The sequence below is a fragment of the Rhinatrema bivittatum genome, chromosome 4 (assembly GCF_901001135.1).
Source record: "Rhinatrema bivittatum chromosome 4, aRhiBiv1.1, whole genome shotgun sequence".
Lineage (NCBI taxonomy): Eukaryota > Metazoa > Chordata > Amphibia > Gymnophiona > Rhinatrematidae > Rhinatrema > Rhinatrema bivittatum.
In genome coordinates, this window is record NC_042618.1 from 206,851,800 (window position 1) to 206,874,074 (window position 22,275).

The window sequence follows — 22,275 nt, forward strand, 5'->3', positions numbered from 1 at the left end:
AGACCTCCTGAATTTTTGGAGATTAAGAAGTAAGGGGAATAAAACCCCATATTGTGGAGTTTTGATGGTAAGATTCAAATTGCTTGTTGTTTCTGTAGAGTTGATATCTCTCCGGTTAACTGAAGATTAACCGGAGAGATAAAAAAGCTCCAATTCTTCATGACCTACTTACTGATGCCAGCCCCGACATATGTGCCATTACTGAAACATGGCTAAAAGATTCTGACCACGTCTTCATCAACCAACTCCCCTCTCAGACCTATGATATCTTCTCTATCCCCCGCCTCAAAAAAAAAGGGGGAGGATTACTCCTCGCCGCTAAAAAGCACCTCAAACTCAAACTCCACCCTTCTAAACCACCCCACAAACTGGAAATTGGCCTCTTTAAATCTAAGACTATGCAGATCTGCCTCATCTACGCCCCCCCAGGCCTACTTGAACACGACACATCCCCCCTCATAGAATATATATCAAACAACATCAAACTTGACTCTGCAGCAATCATTCTCGGAGATTTCAACCTCCATGCAGACAACAACCCTATCACACCTGCCTGTGAAACACTAATGATCACCCTCCAAGCATTAGGCTTCAAGCAACTCATCACCTCTCCCACACATAAGGCTGGTCACACACTGGACCTCCTCTTTGTCAACAAGCACATCACCTCACACAGCACCCCTACCTCCACTCCCATCCCCTGGTCTGATCATTTCATCATTAACGCCCACCTCCACAACAATGCCCCCTCCTCATCCTCTCTCTCTCGAGATAAAACTCAGGCCACCAGCAAGACTATTGCCTTCCGCAAGCACTGCTCATCGGAAGACATCTCCCGTGCCTTTGAGAAAGCAAACAAATCCCTGGACCTCTCCAACCCGAACACAGCTTTGCAATCTTGGAATAACATCAATGCCAAGATAGCGGAGGAAGCCTGCCCCATGATACACAAAAAAATACCCTTAGCCAACACAGACAAAAAACCATGGTACACCAAAGAACTCAAAACGATCAAACAGGACCTTAGAGCCAAAGAACGCACCTGGCGTAAAAACCCCACTCCCACACACAAGTCAGCATATAAACATTCATTACACCACTACCGTCAAGCCACTAACCAAGCCAAAAAAGACTTCTACGCAGCCAAAATCCACAATTATCAATTCGATGCAAATGCCCTTTTCACGTTTGTTGCTAATCTCACTGCCCCCCCATGCCCCTTCTCCCCAGAACAAAACGCCAAAGAGAAATGCACAGAAATTGCTAATTTCTTCAAGAATAAAATTGACAACATTCTCCTTCGCTTCACCACCAAGCCCCCCACCACTTTCCACCTACCTACCAAAACATCCAGAACCAACCTGCAAACGTTCGAACAAACATCTACCCTTGAAATTGAAACCATTCTAAAAAGAATGAAACCTGCTTCCCATTCTGCTGACACCATCCCCTCTAAGACCCTCCTATCTTCTCCCACATCCATATCCAGACTTCTATCTGACTTGATCAACTGCTCTCTTACATATGGCAAGGTCCCAGACCCACTCAAACTTGCAATAGTCAAGCCCCTCCTAAAAAAGCCCACCTTAGACCCCAAAGACCCCTCTAACTACCGGCCTATATCCAACCTCCCTTTTGTATCTAAAATACTTGAAAAGGTTGTCAATACCCAGCTCTCTGACTACCTCGAAAACCACAACATTCTGCACCCCGCACAATTCGGCTTCCGTAAAGGTCGCAATACGGAAAACCTCCTTCTGGCAGTCACCAACACCATACATATAGGCATGGACCAAGGAACCTCATTCTTACTCGCTATACTAGATATCTCTGCTGCTTTCGACACTGTCAACCACCAAATACTCCTATCCCGGCTATCAGAAATCGGCATCTCTGGCACTGTACTATCATGGTTTACCTCATATCTCACCCATAGAGAATACCTGGTCAACATTGACAACTCTGAGTCCCCACGCATACCCCTCCTCCAGGGTGTCCCCCAAGGATCCTCCTTATCCTCCACCCTCTTTAACATATATCTTCTTCCCCTCTGCTATCTACTTTCTAACCTCGGTCTCAATTTCTTCATGTATGCGGATGATGTACAGATCCTCATCCCCATGCAAAAAACCCTACAAGAAACTCTAAACTTCTGGGAATCCTGTCTTGCCTCCATTAACTCTCTCTTAGACAGCCTCCAACTCGCTCTTAACACAGCAAAAACTGAAATCATCCTCATTTCCAACAAACTCGAGGTTACCTCACAGGCCTCTACTAAAACTACCCCCACAACCCTCCCCATCCTGCCATCTATAAGAGACCTAGGTGTTGTATTAGACAAACACCTTAATTTTCATCCACACATCAAATCCCTTCTAAAAACCGGCTTCTATAAACTCCACATCCTCAAAAAGCTCAAACCCCTCCTCCACCTTCAAGACTTTCGCCTTGTATTGCAGTCCACAATCCTATCAAAATTAGACTACTGCAATTCACTTCTCCTAGGCCTGCCCTACGCCACAATTAAACCCCTACAAATCTTGCAGAACTCCATGGCACGAATCATCACAGACACTCGTAAGAGAGAACACATCACACCCATTTTAAAAGAACTGCATTGGCTCCCCATCCCTTTCCGTATAAAATACAAAACCCTTACTATACTCCATAACATGCTTCACAAAAATGACCACGAATGGCTCAAGGAAACACCACGTTTCCGTACATCCAATCGTCCATCCAGAGCCTCCACAGCGGGCACTTTACACATCCCACCCCTCAGAATAGCACACCACTCAACTACCAGAGAGAGAGCCTTTACCATAGCCGGCCCCTCCCTCTGGAACTCTCTTCCCACGTATCTCCGCCTTGAACCTTCCTTACCCAACTTCAAAAAAGGCATCAAAACCTGGCTTTTCTTACAAGCATACCCTGACTCCAATCAGACCTAAACCCCCTCCTCTGCCACTTCCAATTCCCTTACCCCTTCTAATCCGTTGATGCATCCTAGGGAATTCCTGATTTTGTAAATTTGTTAATTTTTTATTCTCAGTTTTTTTTTTTGTTTTTTTTTAACACAGTTCCTATCAATTTCTCTCTCCCCTAGCACTTCACTACCTTTCTCCTTCCCGCAACTTCTGCGCTTACTGTCACCCGACCCCCATCCTCTCCTTTTCCTTCACTGCTCCACCTCCCCCCTCCCTGTTATTTGTAATTTCCTCTTCCTCCTTTACAATGTTGATTGTGAACCGGCATGATATGTCCTATGAATGTCGGTATATTTTAAAAGCATTTAAATAAATAAATAAAATAAATAAATAAGATGATTGGAGCACGTGCTTGTGCTTGGAATGAGATGTGGTAGGGAAGGCCTGCAGAGGAAGAATAGTTGATAGCCTTGATTGACTATTTCTAGAACCCAGCGATCGGTTGTGATTTGTGACCAGGCATGGCTGAATGCCGTGATTCTCCCTCCCACAGCCGTGGGGGGTGGAGGCCCTGCTGGAATTAAAAAGAGGATGGTGTTTTTGAAGCAGTGGAGGGAGGTTGACCTTGTTGACATTGTGTGCGTGGTCTACCTCAACGTTTTTGTTGGTGTTGGTACAGTTGTCGAGGTGGTTGAGGATAAGGAGGAGGACTATAGGACAGATAGGCTCTGAACGGTCGTCTGTGGTATGATGCTCTTCGAGCAGGTGCAAAGTATTGGCGGGAAAAGATTCCATAGGTATTGGAAGATGTTAAGGCTTGAACAGCTACATTCTTCTCTTTTAATTGAGCGACTGTTTCTTGGAGATGACTTCCAAAAAGGTTGTCTCCTCGGCAAAGAAGGTTAGCTAACTTGTCATGGACGTCTTTACGTATAGCGCTAGCCCTGAGCCAAGCTGATGCTGAGGCTCTTGAAGACGTCTCGAAACCCTCATATACCATTCTCAGGTGTCGTCGAATGCCTTCCTCCATATACTGGTTGTGGTGGTGGAGCCGTAAGATCTCTGTCTGGAAGGAGTCCCTTCAGCTGTTGTAACGATTCATACAGATATTGTACGATGTAGAACTGATGTTGATGTATTCGTGTTCCTAACATTGATGATTGGAAGATCTTTTTTCCAAAGTCAAGACATTTATTATCTTTCCCAGCTGGTGTACTGAAGTGTAATCTGGACTTTTTGGCCCGTTGCATGGCCGACTCCACTACTATAGATGTGTGAGGTAGTTGAGGGGATGAGAAGAATGTAGATTGTTGCATTCTGAATTTCATGTCAATTTTCCTAGATACTGGGGTGATCAAGTATGGTGTTTCCCAGGATTTTTCAAGTACTGCATCTAAAACTCGATGCGACGGAAGCGCTGTTGGGTCTTATGGGAGATCAAAGATCTTCAATAGTCCCATTGTTTCTGATCTTCGATCCGGCAGTTTGTGGACTTCCACATTGAGGACTGATCCCACTTTGTCTATAAATTTGGGGTATGTAAGGTCATCCAGTGCAGAGTAAGGCTCTTGGGGACCTTCTGGTGGGTCCGTTGGATACCCTGTAGAGGAGCCTGGGGATGATGGAATGGAATTCGGTTGTTTTGGCAATGAAGGGGAGTTGGTAGGCCTAGGTGTCATAGGTTGGGGTGAACGCTGAGTTATCAGTGAAGGCACCTTTGTAGGTGTAGGTAGTGGGAGTAATGGTGATATGTCCGGTGAAGACTGTGGTAGCTGTGGAGATTCTTCACCAGGACTGGCAGGAACTGGCAGAGAGCTAGGGTAACCAAACTGCAGGGAGGCTAAGAAGCCCGAAAAAGCCGATAACTGGGCTATGGCTTGTTGCATCCCTTCTGGTATCTTTGAGTGAATGGGTATTGGAGAAGGTTGATGGGGATGATGTGGAATTGCAGCCAATAGTATGTCTGCATTCGGTGCTGTAGGCTGGTGCTTATGCATCTCCACAGGTTGTCCAATTCTTTGGCGCTTTGCCAGTGGTTCCTGTAGCTGAGGTGAGGCGAGTTTCCTTCTGGAGACTGAAGAAAGGTCTGAAAAAATCTGACCTGAGGAAGAAGATGATGGGGAATAGGAAGACACTCGTATCCACTCCTCCTCCGAATCCAGAGGGGACTCCTGATGGTGAGTGTCCGGCATATGGAAGGATGTACCAGAACCAGAGGGTGGAGTATGGTCCTCTGGACCTGATGGAATTGTTTATCCTTGTGATGTGGAATGCTTGGCCTTAGTTTTTGGAGTTGAAGTATACTGAGATGGAGCCTGGGTTAGCTGATTGAGGTGTTGTCATTCGACTTAGTTGCGCTGATAGTTGTGTAGGCAAATGCTTCGAAGTTTTTGTCGAAGAATGCCTTGAGCGCTGTATCGGCGAATGCTTTGAGGGACGCGCCGTTATTTGCGTCAGTTTGTGCGCCACTGCTTGCACTGGCTTGTGTGTCTGTTTCTGCATCGAGCTATGCGCCGGGGCATGCGTTAAAGTATGCGCCGGAGCTTGTGTCGAATGATGATCCGGTGTTTGCTTCGAGCGATGCGTCGATGGATGTGTTGAGCGATCCATCGAAGGTTGCTCAGATCAACGCTTTTGGGGTTTTCTAGATGACTGCGTCGAAGGCGTCGATGGGTGTTTCGCACAAACTTGAGTCGACGATGCAGCTTCGGCCAGATCGACGCTTTGTGATGTCGTGGTTTTTGGCGTCGACGCACACACGGACTCCTCCGAGTCCCGGTGGTGGTGCCCCGATTTTTTTTATGGCTTTCCTTGTTTTCTCACTTTTTGTGTGCCCATTTGTGAGGTGCCCAGTTCTAGTGATGATGCCCGTTGAAACAGAGGGGCATGCTGTGGCCTCAGCCCTGGGGAGGAGTGGGCATATGAACCAGAGAGGGAAAGTTTTAACTTTTCGATTTTTGCAGCCCTTTGGCATTGAGCCTGAAGCGACATACGCCCACAATGTTGGCACTTCGATGGATCGTGGTCTGGGCCTAAGCACAGGTAGCAGGCCTCGTGTCCATCGGTAATGGACATTATTTTGCCGCAGTTGCAGGGCTTAAAACCCGATGGTCTGGGCATGGTTATGGTTCGGATTAGATTTGTGGTCCTCCGATCCGAAATGAAAACATTTTTTTTTTATTATTTCCCTGAGGAGAGTCGTAGCTCCACATGCGTTCCTGCTCGTGGAAAAGACAGACTGAGGAGATTCTGTCTTCCTGCATGGGAACACACACAGCCGCACAGAGCTAAGCTCTGTATAAGCTTTGGGAAGCTCTGTCTCAGACGCCAGACTGACGGTCCCATGACACAGCATAGCTAATTCAGCCCTGCTAATCGATGGGAAAATTATAATTGCTGATATATGGGCATAAAATTTATAATTCCCTGCCTAAGAGAGAGAGAAAGTCTCACACATAGGGCCAGCAATTTTACTGGCTTGTTTCCCCCTTAAGCAGAATCAAGAGCTCCCGGAAAACGTTCAATCTACTTTCGTCATCTGCACGAAGCTCACACTGCTTCTTTCTGTACTGAACGTGTGTGTGTGCGTCCCTATCTCCCCCCCATATGGGGAAACTCAACACTTCTACTGCCTGGTCTGTGGTGGACCAGTGTGTGAGTGTGAATGGCTTATACTGCTGCTGCTCACACTGTACTTGTTCTATGTTTGCACAGTGTGTCAGAGAGGGAAATCTGTTCTACCATTGTCAGTGATAACTATAAACAGGTGTAACTCAGTTTTTAGTACCATCAACACAGCCCTACAAGCACTACAATAAATTATTTAAGACTATTTTTATACCACATACATAGATAACCCAAATACATAAATTCAAAATTTAAAAAAGGAAAATTGGTACTTACCTGCTAATTTTCGTACCTGTAGTACCACAGATCAGTCCAGACTCCTGGGTTTTGCCTCCCTTCCAGCAGATGAAGACAGAGAAAGTTTCACTGACACTGCCACATAACCCGGGTGCCACCTGCAGTCCCTCAGTATTGATCTGTACCCAAGCCAAAATAGGAACAAATACCCATATAATGAAATAATGTCCTCTGAACAAGCAGTGGGAAGTGGAAACCTTTAACAGATAACCTTTCCACAATAAACTTGTGTAGGACTAACAAAACCTGTCCCATTCTTCAGAGTAATCACACTAACAGACTGACAGACTGTCCAATTCTCCCTTTCTTCCCAAGGGAGGGACTCTGGACTGATCTGTGGTACTACGGGAACGAGAATTAACAGATAAGAACCAATTTTCCTTTCCCTGTACATACCCAGATCAGTCCAGACTCCTGGGATGTACCAAAGCTTCCCTAAATGGGGTGAGACTGCGAGAATCCCACTCGAAGTACACTCTCACCAAAGACCATGGCCTTTGGGGCCTGGACATTCAAACAATAATGCCTGGTGAAAGTGTGTAATGACTTCCAAGTAGCCACCCTGCAAATCTCTTGGGGTGAAACTTGCTGACATTCAGCCCAGGATGCCACATGGGAATGGGTAGAATGAGCCCTTAACCCCTCCAGGACAGGACAACACTGACAAATGTATGTGGACCCAACGGCATCCTTCAACCACTGCGCTATCATGGAATTTGACACCTTATGATCCTTTTTTTGAACCACTCCATAGAACAAAAAGATTATCCGACAATCAGAAGCTGTTAGTGACTTTAAGATACTGCAACAATGTACGCTTAACATCCAAGCACCGCAACTCTGTCGCATGAGGCGCCGCCACATCCAAGCTCTACTTGTACAAGTAGAGACTGCACTCTGAACAGTGAATCACAAGTTGTTTTTGCATTGCTGACATACAGTTACTTGTTGCTTGATGACACTACACTACTGTATTTCATTCAAGACCTTGGATTGTTTAAGCCCCTGAGGCAGCAGCTGTTGAGCTGCGAAACTCGGCCTGAGTCAGGCTGTTTTAAGAATACGTCTCTACTTTAATAAATATTTGAAAAAGATCAATACAGAAGACTGGCCTCAGGCTCTGTCTGTCCTCCAGAGGCAAGGGAACTGGGACCACCAGCTACCTGCCCCTACTGGCGATGAAGAACTGAGCAACAAAAGGTCCCCAACCCCCTGCTCGTCCGCCTCAAAGACCAGGGGGGATGGCCCCACCAGGAGCTACCAACCCCTTGGAAGGCAATCTCCAAGAATCTGTTTTTGTTTTTTTTAATCAGTCTCAGACTGCAGGCTTTGCCCCTCTACCATTTTCTGGAGACAAAGAAATACTGAGGGACTGCAGGTGGCTCCTCAGGTTACGTGGCAGTGTTAGTGAAACTTTCTCTGTCTCCATCTGCTGGAAGGGAGGCAAAACCCAGGAGTCTGGACTGATCTTTGTTTGTAGAGGGAACATATAACATATGTTTCTGGAGCAGTTGCAGTCGAGGCAATGGAGATTTAACAAGTCCTAGAAACAGAGTTAAAATAATCTATGCTCGAAAGGAGCAAAGATTGAAGTACAAATTGGAAATCTGCCATATCCAATAAATGTTTTAGACTCCTCAACGTCTGTGGTTTATAATAGCCTGTATGAATCAAATTATTAATACATGCAAACAGGGAGAGATGAGAATCTAACAGGACCCCAAGATCTCTGACAGTTGCTGACAGAGAAATGTTGTGTCCTTTAAAATCAACATTCACATTCTCTGATAGCTCCTTCATTCTGGATAACAAAATAATTTCTGATTTGGCCAAATTCAAAATTAAGCTGTTATGTGACACCCATTGGCCTATAGCATCTAGGTAAATCTTTAGATATTTTATTGTAGCAATAAGGGAAACTTTAATGGGTATAAATTATGAAAAAAAGAAAGGAATGTATCCAGCATAGTTGCTTTTCAGGTCATAATGGTAATGTGATGATTCACATTCATTTATATAATACCACAGTACAGAGTTTTCAAGCTAAGCAAAGTTTTCATACTGAGCAGTAGGAATGAGACAAATCAGGAATTATCACTGAAATTCCTCTTCTGTGCTATGCTCAGATTTATAAATCAAGAGATGTTAAACAAAGGCACCTAAGCTGAAACTAAACACTCAGTAAAATAAATGCTTGAGTCAATAAAGAGTTCATGAAATAACCCTGTGATACTGACCCTTCCACTTTGGGAGTGAGATCTACCACATAGTCTTCTTGAAAGTCCTCCAGCACTTTGTGTCCAATCCAGTCCTGAAACATGAAACAGTTAGAACAGGAGCCTCCCAAGGATAGACGCTCATCCCTGTCCATTTGTTGCCCTTATCAAAACACCTGTACCATTTCATCTGCAGCAGCTACAGTGTTACAATTTCTCCCTTCTTGAGGCTTACATAAGAACAGAAGTTTTGCCAAGCTGGGTCAGACCAAAAGTCCATTAAGTCCAGCATTCTGTTTCCAACAATGGCCAATCCAGGTCACAAGTACTAGGCAGGATTCTACATTCAGTAGATTCCATGAAGCTTATTCTAGTGACAAGCAGTGAATTTCCCCAAGTCCACCTTAATGATGGTTTATAGACTTTCCATCCAGGAACTCGTCCAAATTTTTTTAAAACCTAGCTACACTAACAGCTGTTACCATATCGTCCAGCAACAAATTCCACGGTTTATTTATGAGTTGAGTAAAAAATATATTCTCTCCTATTTATCTTAAATGTATCACCTAGTAACTTCATGGCATGTCCTCTAGTCTTTATGCTTTTTGAGAGAGTAAACAACAGATTCACGTTTACCCATTTCAATCCACTCATTTTTTAGACCTCTATTATATCTCTCCCTCAGTTCTCTCTTCTCCAAGCTAAGAGCCATAAACCTCTTTAGGCTTTCCTCATAGGGGAATCATTCCATCCTCTTTATCATCTTGATCGCCCTTCTCTGTACCTTTTCTAATTCTGCTATATCTTTTTGAGATGCAGTGACCAAAACTGCACACAGTATTTAAGGTGTGGTTGCACCATGGACTGATACAGAGGTATTATGATATGCTCTGTTTTATTCTCCATTCTTTTCCTAATAATTCCTAGCATTCTATTTGCTTTCTTGGCTGTTGCTGCACTCAAAGCTGAAGATTTCAACATATTATCCACCACATACAAGAATCCATTGCTGCTGCTGCACAGTCCATCCCAGATATACGCTGCACGTGACCCATGGCACACCCAGTACACTATTTGTTAAGCTTATAACTATGTTAAACCTCTGTTTTATACTCTTTCAGTCCCAAGTTCCCATGATACCTTGTTTTTTGTAACTTTTTTGCTATTCTCGTTATCGTTAATGTTATAATACCCCTGTTCCTTGTAAACCAATATGATTATGAAATTTCTTTCATGAATGTCGGTATATAAAAGAGTTAAATAAATAAATATACCATGCCCCCCTTAGTGCTGTTTAATTTATGGCCGTTTGGGAAGACCAAGGAGATACTACCCTAAATATCACTTGAAAACAGGGAGATGCTTCATTATTATTTAAAATAAAAAAGGATATTCAACTGTTGACCTTCTTCCCATTTAAGGAAGCCTATGCTCCTCTGCTGATTTCTGTAAGCAGGATTTAACCTGCTGACAAAGTGCAGCCCAGTTCATGTCAGCCCCTGAATGCCTGTGCTGCAATAGGTCTTTTAAGTATCTTCTCCAGCACAGCCTCAGCAAGTAATTTCAAGATGCATTTGGTGCCACACACCTATGTGCCTTATATTTTTTAAACTGACATCTAAGTGTCCAAAACTTAACAGTTAATACTCAAATACAAAAATTACCCTAGATCCATTAGTTCTAGCACAAGTCATAGAATCGTTATAGCTGTGAGTTTATATTTTAACTCCAATATGCACTGCCAGGGAGTGGGAGGAAGAAAGTGTGAGCTAAGGGAAGGCTGGGTGGGAGGAGCTGAGGAGGAAAAGAAGTGAAGGTGGGGGAGGGAAGAGTCAGGGCTTGGTGGAGGGATAGGTGTATGCTGGGAGAAAATGATGGCAATGAGCTGTAGGTCTATGAAATTTTGGGGAGATGAAAAAAAAGATCTGAACAACCAAAAAGGTTGGTAACCCCTGTTCTAAGAAATCCTGCTGCTGTAACATAGTGGGTCCTAGGAAAGGACAGAGACTCACCATCACCTGTTGGTCCAAACTGCCTTTGTGAACCAGGCTGGCAAGCTCATCATAGTAGAGGGCCGCAGCTTCAGGAGACTGCTCGCTGCAGGAGCGCACCAGCTCCAGCAAGGCTGTCACCTGAAGAGAAACAAAAGGCAAGAATGACAGAGGCAGAGGACAATCTTTCATCTCTTGTTACCTGCATAAAGTTTCCTCACTTCACAAAGTGGAGTATCCCACCTGTTGCTAGTCTACAGGTTACTAACCTTCCACAACTGGTGTTTGATCAGGCCCTGACATCAGTTTCTGCTGTGCTTAAATCAAAAGAACCCAGCAACATAAAAACTGGTGCATCTGACTGCTAGGCATGCAGTGACAGCACAAGACCTGCTTAGATTGTCATTCTAACAATGTATAAATGTTTTAGTATGCATAAAATGCGACAGCTACATTATAGCTTTCATAACTATACTGTGCTGTCAGGAAGGGTGCTTAGTCATTCTGTAAAAAGATATGAAAATTCGCCTGATTAATGGCCAACTAATGTGACAAAATGACTTGATTTTTTGTTCCTGTGCTCATTTGGCAACTACACAATATGGCAGTGACACAGGGATAACACCTGGCATCTGACAACATAACTCTTGTTTGCAAAAACGTAAGTCTCAATAAATCCATGAGTCTATATTAGGAGTGAGCAAACTGGGGGGCGGGCTCCCCAGGAAGGGCTTGAGCAATCCTGAAGGAGGACACTGGCTGCCCAATCAGGGAAGAAATAAATGGCTAGTTGTTGAGTCTCGGAGCCATGGAAGCACTGCAAGCTCAGGAGGGAGGAAGCTGCCAGAACGCAGTGACATTAATGTAAGCTTAGTCATGCGACTCTTTCAATGGGCCAGGCAGAGGAGCCTCTTCTGCTATGGCAGGCCTGGGTAGGGAGCTGCTTACTCTGTAGCAGAACTGGATATGGAAACGGCCACTACAGTGTTCCACTATCCAGGAAGATCTGCCCAGAAGGAGTTACTACTGCTGCTGGATCACTATCCAAGGAGAGAGATCAAAGCTGTTGCCCACCTGAGGAAAAGCAAGGGTGAGGTTGGGGAAGGGAATGAGCAAAGAAGAAGTCAGAGAATGAGGTTGTGGAGGGGAGAGAGGGAGGAGGTGGAGGAAGGGATAAAAGCAAAACGTGTAAAAAAAAGTTAAATAAGCAAATCAAACCATGAAAAAATTTTAAAAAGATGATCAAACTAAGAAAAATAGAAAAAATTGTGAAAACAGTAATAATGCAAAAAAAAAAAAAAAAAAAAAAAAAAAAAAAAGGTTGAGAAGATTGGGATGGTTTTTCTCAGCTCCTAAAACATTTTGGCTGGCACCTAAAAAAAAAAAAAGTTTCCAGCCTTTACCTTTGTGGTATATGGTCTGTGTCTGTTGTATGGCATGTGCGTGTGTGCATCTAGTGTGCTTTGGTCTATATATGTGATCTGTGTCTGCGTGTGTGATATGATCTTTTCTGCCTCTCTCTCTCTCTCTGTGAGTGTGGTGTGTCTATGTCTCTCTCTGAGGTATGTCTGTCTTCTGTCTGGGGGTATTGTGTGTGTGTTTTTGTCTCGGTATGGAATGGCCATGCCTGTCTAGGTGCTGGGTTCCTGTCTCTCTGTGCCTGTCTGGGTATAGGGTAACTGTGTGTCTGTGTGGGGTCTCTGTGTCTTAAGTGTCTTTTGATTTCTGTCTGTCTGTGGTCTGTCTGTTTATCTGTGTCTGTCTGGGTACGGGGTCTCTGCCTCTTTGTGCCTGTGAGCTTACTCCTTTCAGCAACTTGAAGAGAAACAAAATGGGGGCTTTTGAGCACTGTTGGCAGTGTGGTTGCCTGGGAAATACACTTCATATATGCATTAGAAATGTGATTCGGCCTTCGTTATTGGCACGCAGCAGGAAGTTTCGTTTTTCTGCGGTTCGGGCCAATTTTTTTTCATCTGCCCCCCAAAACGAAGCCCGAAACCTGCCCCAACCCTTCAAATGTAATGAATTACAACGGGGGGTTGTTAAAAAAACAAACAAAAAAAAACCAACCCCAAACCCACCCCAACCCTTCAAATTTAATTAATTGCGATTCCCCCTCCCAACCCCCCAAGACTTGCCTGACCCCTCCCTCCTCAAGACTTACTGAAATTCCCTGGTGGTCCAGCGGGGTCCCAGGAACGAATTCCCCCTCTCAGGCCATCTGCTGCCACTAATCAAAATGGCACCAATGGCCCTTTGCCCTTACCCTGTGACAGGGGCTATCGGTGCCATTGGCCGGCCTCTATCACATGGTAGGAACAATGGACGGCCGGCGCCATCTTAAAAATTGTGTGGTTTTCTTATCGTTTTGTCGCCACCCCGAAATGCAACGAAATAGGAAATATCGTCTCTATTTCCTATTTCGTTGCAAATGAATGCACATCCCTAATATGTATGTGTACTTGCATATATATCATCTAGAGATGTGATTTGGCTGAACATTTTGGTTCAGCCTTTGTTATTGGCCAGCCGCGGGAAATTTCATTTCCCATGGTTCGGGCTGTTTTTTTTCAGCTGTCCTGAACCGGGAAAAATAAAACCACACCCCAACCCTTAAGATTTAATTAATTACAATCCCTCACCCTCCTGACCCCCCCAAAAAAACTTGCCTAAAGACCCTGGTGGTCCAGCGGGGGGTCCCGGGAGCGATCTCCCGCTCTCGGGCCGTCAGCTGCCAGTAAATAAAATGGCCCGTGGCCCTTACCATGTGACAGGGGCTATCGGTGCCATTGGCCGGCCTCTGTCACATGGTAGGAGCAATGGACAGCCTGCGCCATCTTATATCTAGAGAGAGAGAGAGAGAGAGAGAGAGAGAGAGAGAGAGAGAGAGAGAGAGAGATATAGATAGAGAGAGAGAGCGCCAAATGGTCCATCAAGTCTGCCCAGCAAACTTATGGTAATATTTGCCGTGCAGGTTACCATCATGCTTAGCAGTTCCCCAGACTGTAAAAGCCTGTGCTACACTAACCCATCTCGGGGGGTCCCAACTAAATGCAAAAGGTTTGCTCACCCCTAGGCTATATGGTGCCACCAGCCTCTGAGATATGCTCAATAGTACCAATTCCTATGGTCTGTCCTCTAATCACACCTTAAAATTTCTGCATAGGCCCTGCCTTGATCCCTTTGCTCCTATGAGGAATGCAAAGGATCCAGTATGATATGATTTGATTTTTTTTATGATTTGATTTTTTTTTTGGAGCGAGAGTTAATAATTCTGACTTTTATTTTTATACTTTTTATTTCCTCCTTTTTATATTTTTTAATTAGTTTTTACTTGTTCTTACTTATGTTATTTACATTGTCTGATTAATGTAAGTTTTATTCCATACTATGAATTTTATTATTGTTTTTTTAATATGTTGTAAACCGTAGAGATAAAGACATAGTTCTCTCCACAACGGTATAGAAACGCTGTACAAATAAATAAATAAATAAATATGTATAATCTCATTCTGGATATTGCAGTTTCTACTTGACTGTTCCAAAAGCAAGTTTTCAACCAAAAACTATCACTTCCCAACATGACAAATAATTAGCTCTCAGTGCACAAGGTTTCCCAAACTTTTCTTAGTGCATATGCTCCTGTATACTTAAATATACCTAATATTATCTGCATTCTTACACTTAATCACTTCACATCCTTCCCTCTCCTATGCAGGGTCACTCACCTGTCTGTAGACTTCACTGCTGAGGAGCACTCTCTGAGACTGCTGTCTCTCAGGTTTATTACTGAAAATAATTTACATTTTATGTTTACAATTATGTTTATAAAACTATTAACCTACAAAACAGAAGAATGGAACAAGTCCCAAGAGCAGAAAGGAAGGTTGAAGGGACTGCCTTTTCTCCCCCAGCACACCCAGCTATTTAATGCCTTTTTCTTGGCTGTTGCACATGACAGATGAACTCCCACTAAGGGTAAGTCACAGATAGTGCTTTGGAGAACTGGGAGAGAAAGATGAAACATTCAGGGAGGAGAAAAACTGAAAAGCAAAAAATATTCCCCTCTCACAATCTAAACTCCATCATCTCAGGTGTCAAGAGTCTGCACAGCATGCAACAAGGCTAGCATATGTTGGTGGGGTTTTTTTTGTTTTGTTTTGTTTTTTCACAAGTTTTGGCGGGGGTGGGGGGGGGGGGGTGGAGGCAGTTTCAGGCCTAATCTGAACAACCAAACCAAATGCCCAGGTCCAGAACAGGAAATGGAGTCTGAACTATATGGTGCCTCATTCCAGGTGATATTAGAGACTCACCTGTAATGCTGCATAAAACACCAGAGAGCTATACTAAGAAATCGTACTTTATTGTTATGAGAACCTGAAAGCATGGATCTTAATTCTATTTGGGCTGGATTTTAAAAGCCCTGCGTGTGTAAATCCGGCCGGATTTACACGCGCAGGGCACTCGTGCACCGGCGCGCCTATTTTGCATAGGTCGCTGACACGCGCACAGCCCCGGGACACGCGTAAGCCCGGGGCTTCGTAAAAGGGGCGGGGAGGGGCGTGCCCGGGGGTCAGGGGCGGTTCGGGTCCGGGGGCATGGCGCCGGCCCGTGGGCGTGGCCGAGGCCTCTGGACGAGCCCCTGGGTCGGGTGATGGCGCGCCAGCAGCCCGCTGGCACATGCAGATTTCCGCCTGCTTCCGGCAGGCGTAAATCTGCCAACAAAGGTAGGGGGGGGTTTAGATAGGGCCGGGGCTGTGGGTTAGGTAGGGGAAGGGAGGGGAGGTGGAAGGAAAATTCCCTCCGAGGCCGCTCCTATTTCGGAGCGGCCTCGGAGGGAACAGGCAGCGCGCGCCATGCTCGGCGCACACAGGTTGCACAAATGTGCACCCCCTTGCGCGCGCCGACCCCGGATTTTATAAGATACGTGCGGCTACGTGCGTGTCTTATAAAATCCAGCGTACTTTTGTTCACGCCTGGTGCGCGAACAAAAGTACGCGCGCGCATGTAATTTTATAAATCTACCCCTTTATTTTTTGGTGATTTGCAACCGCTCACAAGTACCCTGTCTGCACCCTGCTGCCAGGAAGATGATGCTTGGTAGAACAAAAGCAAAGTTGCTTACCTGTAACAAGTGTTCTCCATAGACAGCAAGACAAATCAGAAAGACCTTATTGGTCTTTGAGCATGCACGGGGGTTCCCAAGCAGCCACCACCACGCGTCTCCTCATTTTTGTACCAATCTAATGTAAGAGGAGGTGGGTGGGATTGTGTGGTTGATTTGTCCTGCTGTCTATAGAGAATACTTGTTAAAGGAAAGCAACTTTGCTTTCTCTGTGGACAAGCAGAACAACAATCAGCCAAACAAGTGGGGTCTCCCAACCTAAGTATTTTCTTATTTCAGCAAAGAACATGCAACCCATATTATGCTAGTGGTTGAAGGAAGAGTTGAAGGGATTAATTAAATATGCTTTTGATGATTGCTTGGCTGAAACTGCTTTCTTGATGTGAAGTGTTCTCTAGGCAGTAATGATTTGTGAAGGAGAGGATAGAAGATTCTGTGACCACCTTGCAAATATCCTTTATGGAAGCAAAGCCAAGATATGCTAAAGAAGCTGCTGCAGCCCTGATAAGATAAGCTTTTACCTTATTTTGAAGTTGCTTTCCTCACTGAATATAGCAATAAGAAATGCAAATCTGAAATCCATTCAGTTGGAATTCTTTTCATAAATGAATATCATTGTCTGATTGTACTGAAGGAGATGAATAGCTGTGAAGACTTTCTAGAAGATTTAGTCCTTTACAAATAAGAAGATAAGATTTGCCATACTGGGTCAGACCGAAGGTTCATCAAGCCCAGTACCCTGTTTCTATCAGAGGCCAATCCATGTCACAAGTCCTGGCAGAATCCCTAAAGGTCAATAGATTCAATGCTGCTTATCCCAGGGATAAGCAACAGATTTTCCCAAGTCCACCTTAATAATGGCTTATGGACTTATCCTCCAGGAACTTGTCCAAACCTTTTTTAAACCCAGTTACACAATCAGCTTTTACCAATAACAAAGCTCTTCAGCAGTACAAGGAACTGGATTGCTTCTTACTTTTGATAGGAACTCAGGACAAGTTTTCAAAACTATGCTGTTGTAAATTTAATATAAAGAGAGTAAGAGACTAATGCTTGTAATGAACTTACTCTGCAGGCAGAAGATACTGCTATTAAAAATAACACATATAATTTTAATTCTGCTATCACTAGAGGCTCAAAAGTAATTTCATGAGCTGAGCAAGGACTATAATTAGATCCCAAGGAATAGAGAGATCTCCAACTGGAGGTTTAAGATTGTTTAGGTCTTTCATCAATCTGGCAACTGTAGTTTGCCATGAGATGGAAATTCTTTTTGAACTGTTATGGCATGGATATGAACTCTGATGAAGCTAATTTTCAAACCTAAATCAGACAGTTTTAAGAGATACTGAAGTAAGGGAGGAATAGGCCAATTAAAGAGGACATGATCTACAGCAAAATACCAAATGTCATAATACCTCTGTATCACTCCATGGTGAGACTGTACCTAGAGTACCATATGCAGTTCTGGTTGCCACATCTCATAAAAGATATAGCTGAACTGGAAAAGATATAGAGAAGGGCAACCAAAATGATAAAGGGGATGAAATGGCTCCCCTATGAGGAAATCCTAAAAAGGTTAGGGCTGTTCAGCCTGGAGAAGAGACAGCTGAGGGGGAATATGATAGAGGTCGATAAAATCATGAGTGAAATACCCCTGCTGTAGGGAGATTTATCAGAGTCAGTGTCACCATTTTGCACCCCTGCCGTAACTTCCCTAAGCAAGTTTGACCCTACAAGATTGACTCCATCGCCAAAACCAGGTCAGCTTCTCACCAGAGTATTGTGGGTTAAGATGGTGCCCTGGGGCCACTAGAGAGCTACAGGACTAAAAGAGGACTGGTGCGAAGCAAAGCCCTGTTTCATGCTGAAGGCTTAGTGCAAAAGTACCATATCAAAAATTGATAAGAATGGAATTGATGAGGGCAGTTCCATCCAATCTCTGGTCATGTGCCCCAGACCCTTCTCCTTTGTTAAGTTTCTCCCACTCCCTGCCCACATGTGCTACAGGAATAAGAACCGGTGATTCAGAAAAGGAATCCATGATATGGCCACTGTTGCTCTTGGATGACAAATTGGTCACCATTCCCAGCTTTAACAGATCTTCCCCAGCAGCACCCGTCTTGGGCTCTGCTACTGCTGCTACTTTCAGCCCCATGAAGCTGTTGCCTGAGACAATTTTCGCAGAGGGAAGAATACTGATCAAGCTTGCCTCCCCTCTGCTGCAGCCATGCCAAAAACCAATGAAGGAGGAACTACTGAGTCAGCCACCGCAGAAGGAACAGCACTTCCCATGCTCAGCGGGACTGCCCTTCTCCTAGACACTGGAACTTGACCTTGAGTCAGGTACTCACCACCAGCTATCCCCCAACCAATTTTGATAAAGAAATGCTCGGAGATACTCCTTCCCCGGGTTGCAGAATAATCACTACTAAAAGGCACCTTTGTTTGTTTGGTTTTTTTAAATTTTACCAAAAAAAGAAAAGCTACTTTCCTGACTGGCTATTCCACCGGAACATATCTTCCTTTTGTGGGACCCTTAACTCCTTCAATGAACCACACCGCAAAAGGGGGGGATGGGGAGCAGGAGCGTTAAAGGGAACCAACACCACTGGCTATCAAACCCCACCCCCCTCATGAACACAGATCAAGTCAGAAAAGGGCCACTTAACTAGGCAGACACCCTTAAGAAAGAAAATCCCCAGGAGCAAATTTGTGTCCACACTGCAGGTTTTGCACCTCTACCATCTGCTGGAGACAGAGAATACTGAGGAGCTCCAGGTGGCACAGTGTCTTATATAGGGTGATGTGAGCACAAAAGTTGTTCTCTGTCTTCATCTACTGGTAGAGTGAGGAAAACCCATACGTCTGGACTTGTCTGGTCTGGTGGGATTATAAGGAAACACATTCTCTTTAGCAAAGGGGGAATGGCATCTCTACCGAAATTTATCCAAGTTATGGCAAGCAGTTTGAGAACAGTCTGCCTTTTTTGATTTAGGTGCTGGCCCCTCAACTGCTGATGGCATCCTCTTCGGTGAACCAGACTATTGTGGAGAACTGAGGAATTTTTTCAGTTTATGACCTCTGGATTAATAGCTCTTGGATATTTCCAAGCACCAGTGCTGCAATTTGGATCATGATGGGACGGGCCTAAACAGAAAATAAATTGGTTGTGGCAGTCCACCAAGGTCATCTTTTAGGAACTTCGGAGACACTTTTTGAATCTTGTTTTGATGTACGACACTACAAAGGGCTCTGAGGCTAAGTAAACTTTAATCCTGACTAGAAAGTTAGATTAAGAAAAATAATTACAACTTTTTTTTTTTGAGACTAGCAAACATTTAAAAAATTAACGAAAAGCAATAAAACACTTCAAAATGAAAAAGCAAAATTATGAATAAAAACCGCAGGTGGCTTAAGGAAAGTGTGTAAAAACTACTCTTTTCACATAAGACGACGACAATAACAGAGACGACTTGTGCAGCTGCACTGGAATCCCCAAGCATGCTCAGAAAGACCTTCTTGTTCTTTCTAAGATCCGAAAGAACATTTTCCATATCAGTGTCAGCTAAGGTCACCCATTTGTGTGGCTTATAGTCCTGCTTGTCCATGTAGATTGCCATGGTGTAGTGTAGCTCAAGTTTTTGCCTGCTAAAACACTCTTCATGGGCCCCTTCCCCTATCCAGGAGACCTTTGCATTAAAGGATTTAGGGGCAATTTTGAAATCCATTTACATGCATAAAACCAGGTTGTGTGTGTGTGTAAATGGCTGTTCTAAAATTGACAATCAATCACGTGATCCCCAATAATAAATTTAACTACTGTGGCAAGATACAAATATGACTTAGCAGAATGCCAAAAGTACATCAAGTTTGTCGTGTAGACGCTTGCTATGAATATTGACCAGTCATAATAGGCTTCATCGTGAAAGCAAGATTGCTAGATGATGTGCCTTATTTTTAATCATCGGTCAAAGTCCAAATTAGAAGATAAATTTTTTAAAGATATTTTCATTTGCAGTACATGCAATTAGTGCAGTTAATTAGTTCCGGTACGGCCATGTTTTGAAATCCTAGATCTTTAAGGACTACAAATACAACGCTGATCTTTAGCCTTTGAAAAAGAACTGTAGCGTTCGAAACATGGACCCATGTCGGGCGAGTTGACAATTTATGGCTTCAGAGCCTAACACCATCAGCGATGTACACAGTGATGTTCATAAGATAAGTTATACTAACTGCACTAATTGCATGTACTGCAAATGAAAATATCTTTAAAAAATTTTCTATATGCGGACGATATTCAGATATTGATCCCCATTAAAGACACCTACTCGAAAACACTAGATCACTGGGAAAACTGCCACCAACAAATCAAACACCTCCTCACTAGTCTAAACTTAGTATTAAATTCCTCCAAAACCGAATTCCTGCTCATCTCTCCCGAGAACAGTAACATCACTTCTACTCACCCTGGCAACCCACAATCCACGCAACTGAGAGACCTAGGAGTTTTAATTGACAATCGGATGAATTTGAAAGCTTCTATCAACAAAACTACCAAAGACTGTTTTTACAAACTCCAAATCTTGAAAAGGATAAGACCTCTCTTTCACTTGCAGGACTTTAGAACAATCCTTCAGGCAATAGTATTCTCAAAGTTAGACTATTGCAATTCTATCCTACTAGGTCTCCCTTCCTCCTATACCAAACCGCTTCAGATGGTACAAAATGCGGCAGCACGAATATTAACAAACACCAGAAGAAGAGATCACATCTCCCCTATCCTAAAAAACCTTCATTGGCTGCCAGTGCACTTCAGAATTCTCTACAAATCTATCTCTGTTATCTACAAAATCATTCATCAACATACTTCTATCGACCTGCAAATACCTCTCCTCTTACACAATTCTTCAAGACCTACCAGAGACGCATATAAAGGATCACTCCAGGTTCCTCCAACCAAAGCCACTAGACACATTACCTTGAGGGATCGGGCCCTCTCTACAGCCGGTCCCCCATTATGGAATTCCATCCCCCTAACCTAAGACAGGAACCCTGTCTCCCAACCTTCAGGAAGAGACTTAAGACTTGGCTCTTTAAACAAGCTTTCCCGGACTCCAGCTAATGTCCCTCAATTTCAAGTTCTATAACACAACCAGCTCAATTAACTGTTCGTTGTAAATATTTCAAATGCTTTCAACCTTTTCTTTTTTCCTTCCGCTCCCAGTTTAAGCATCCCTGTTTTTTGTAACTGCTTTCTTCCGCACTACCGTTCATGTTTGTTTTTTCTTTTTATGCACCACTGTTTTATGGTAAACCAGCATGATGTGAATTTTATCATGAATGCCGGTATATAAAAACCTTAAATAAATAAATAAATTTATCTTCTATTTTGGACTTTGACCGATGATTAAAAATAAGGCAAATCATCTAGCAATCTTGCTTTCATGATGAAGCCTATTATGACTGGTCAATATTCATAGCAAGCGTCTACACCACAAACGATGTACTTTTGGCATTCTGCTAAATGTTCTAAAATTGACCCATGCTCATTGTATGGGAAAGTGTACATGTAACCTAGTTTGACATGTACATGCACCGAAGAGAAGCGTTCCGGGGGACAAGTCAGTACTTTTTAAAAAGTATGTATATTAGTATACATGTGGTAAGTTATACCCTCTGAAGAGGTATCTTTAAGCAAAGGAATATATGAATATACTCAGCCTCTTATCCAAATATTTTCAAAGTGAACTTACATATGCAAGTTCATTTTGAAAATAATTGGTAAAGTTTGTGTGTACAGTGTAGACACAGACTTTATCACTATGTAGACTGTTTGAAAATAATCATCCCCTTCTCTTCCTCATCCACAGAACAATTGCTCAGCCTCTATAGGCTATCCTACTGCTGTGAGCATGCAGGAAAAGACTCATCCAATACTTAATCACTCATGTCAACAGGACTCATGTCACAAGAACGATCATCCTCTCTATCTAGGTAATAACCTGCATGAAACATCCTCACACCATGCAAAGATGTCTTTATAAATATGCTCATATTTTTAGCTATTGCTTTTACTAATTTTTCTT

General features: G+C 43.6%; 1 protein-coding gene across 3 annotated transcripts in view; it reads right to left on the reverse strand.

Moving 5' to 3' along the window:
• Window positions 1–22,275, reverse strand: part of FANCD2 (FA complementation group D2) — a 536,781-nt gene that overhangs the window by 262,713 nt on the left and 251,793 nt on the right. For all 3 annotated transcript variants that reach the window (XM_029599610.1, XM_029599611.1, XM_029599609.1), the window contains 3 exons: window positions 14,787–14,847; window positions 11,080–11,199; window positions 9,089–9,162 (listed from right to left, as the gene is read on the reverse strand). In XM_029599610.1, coding sequence (XP_029455470.1) covers window positions 9,089–9,162; window positions 11,080–11,199; window positions 14,787–14,847 — 255 coding nt within the window. The remainder of the gene's footprint in view (window positions 1–9,088; window positions 9,163–11,079; window positions 11,200–14,786; window positions 14,848–22,275) is intronic.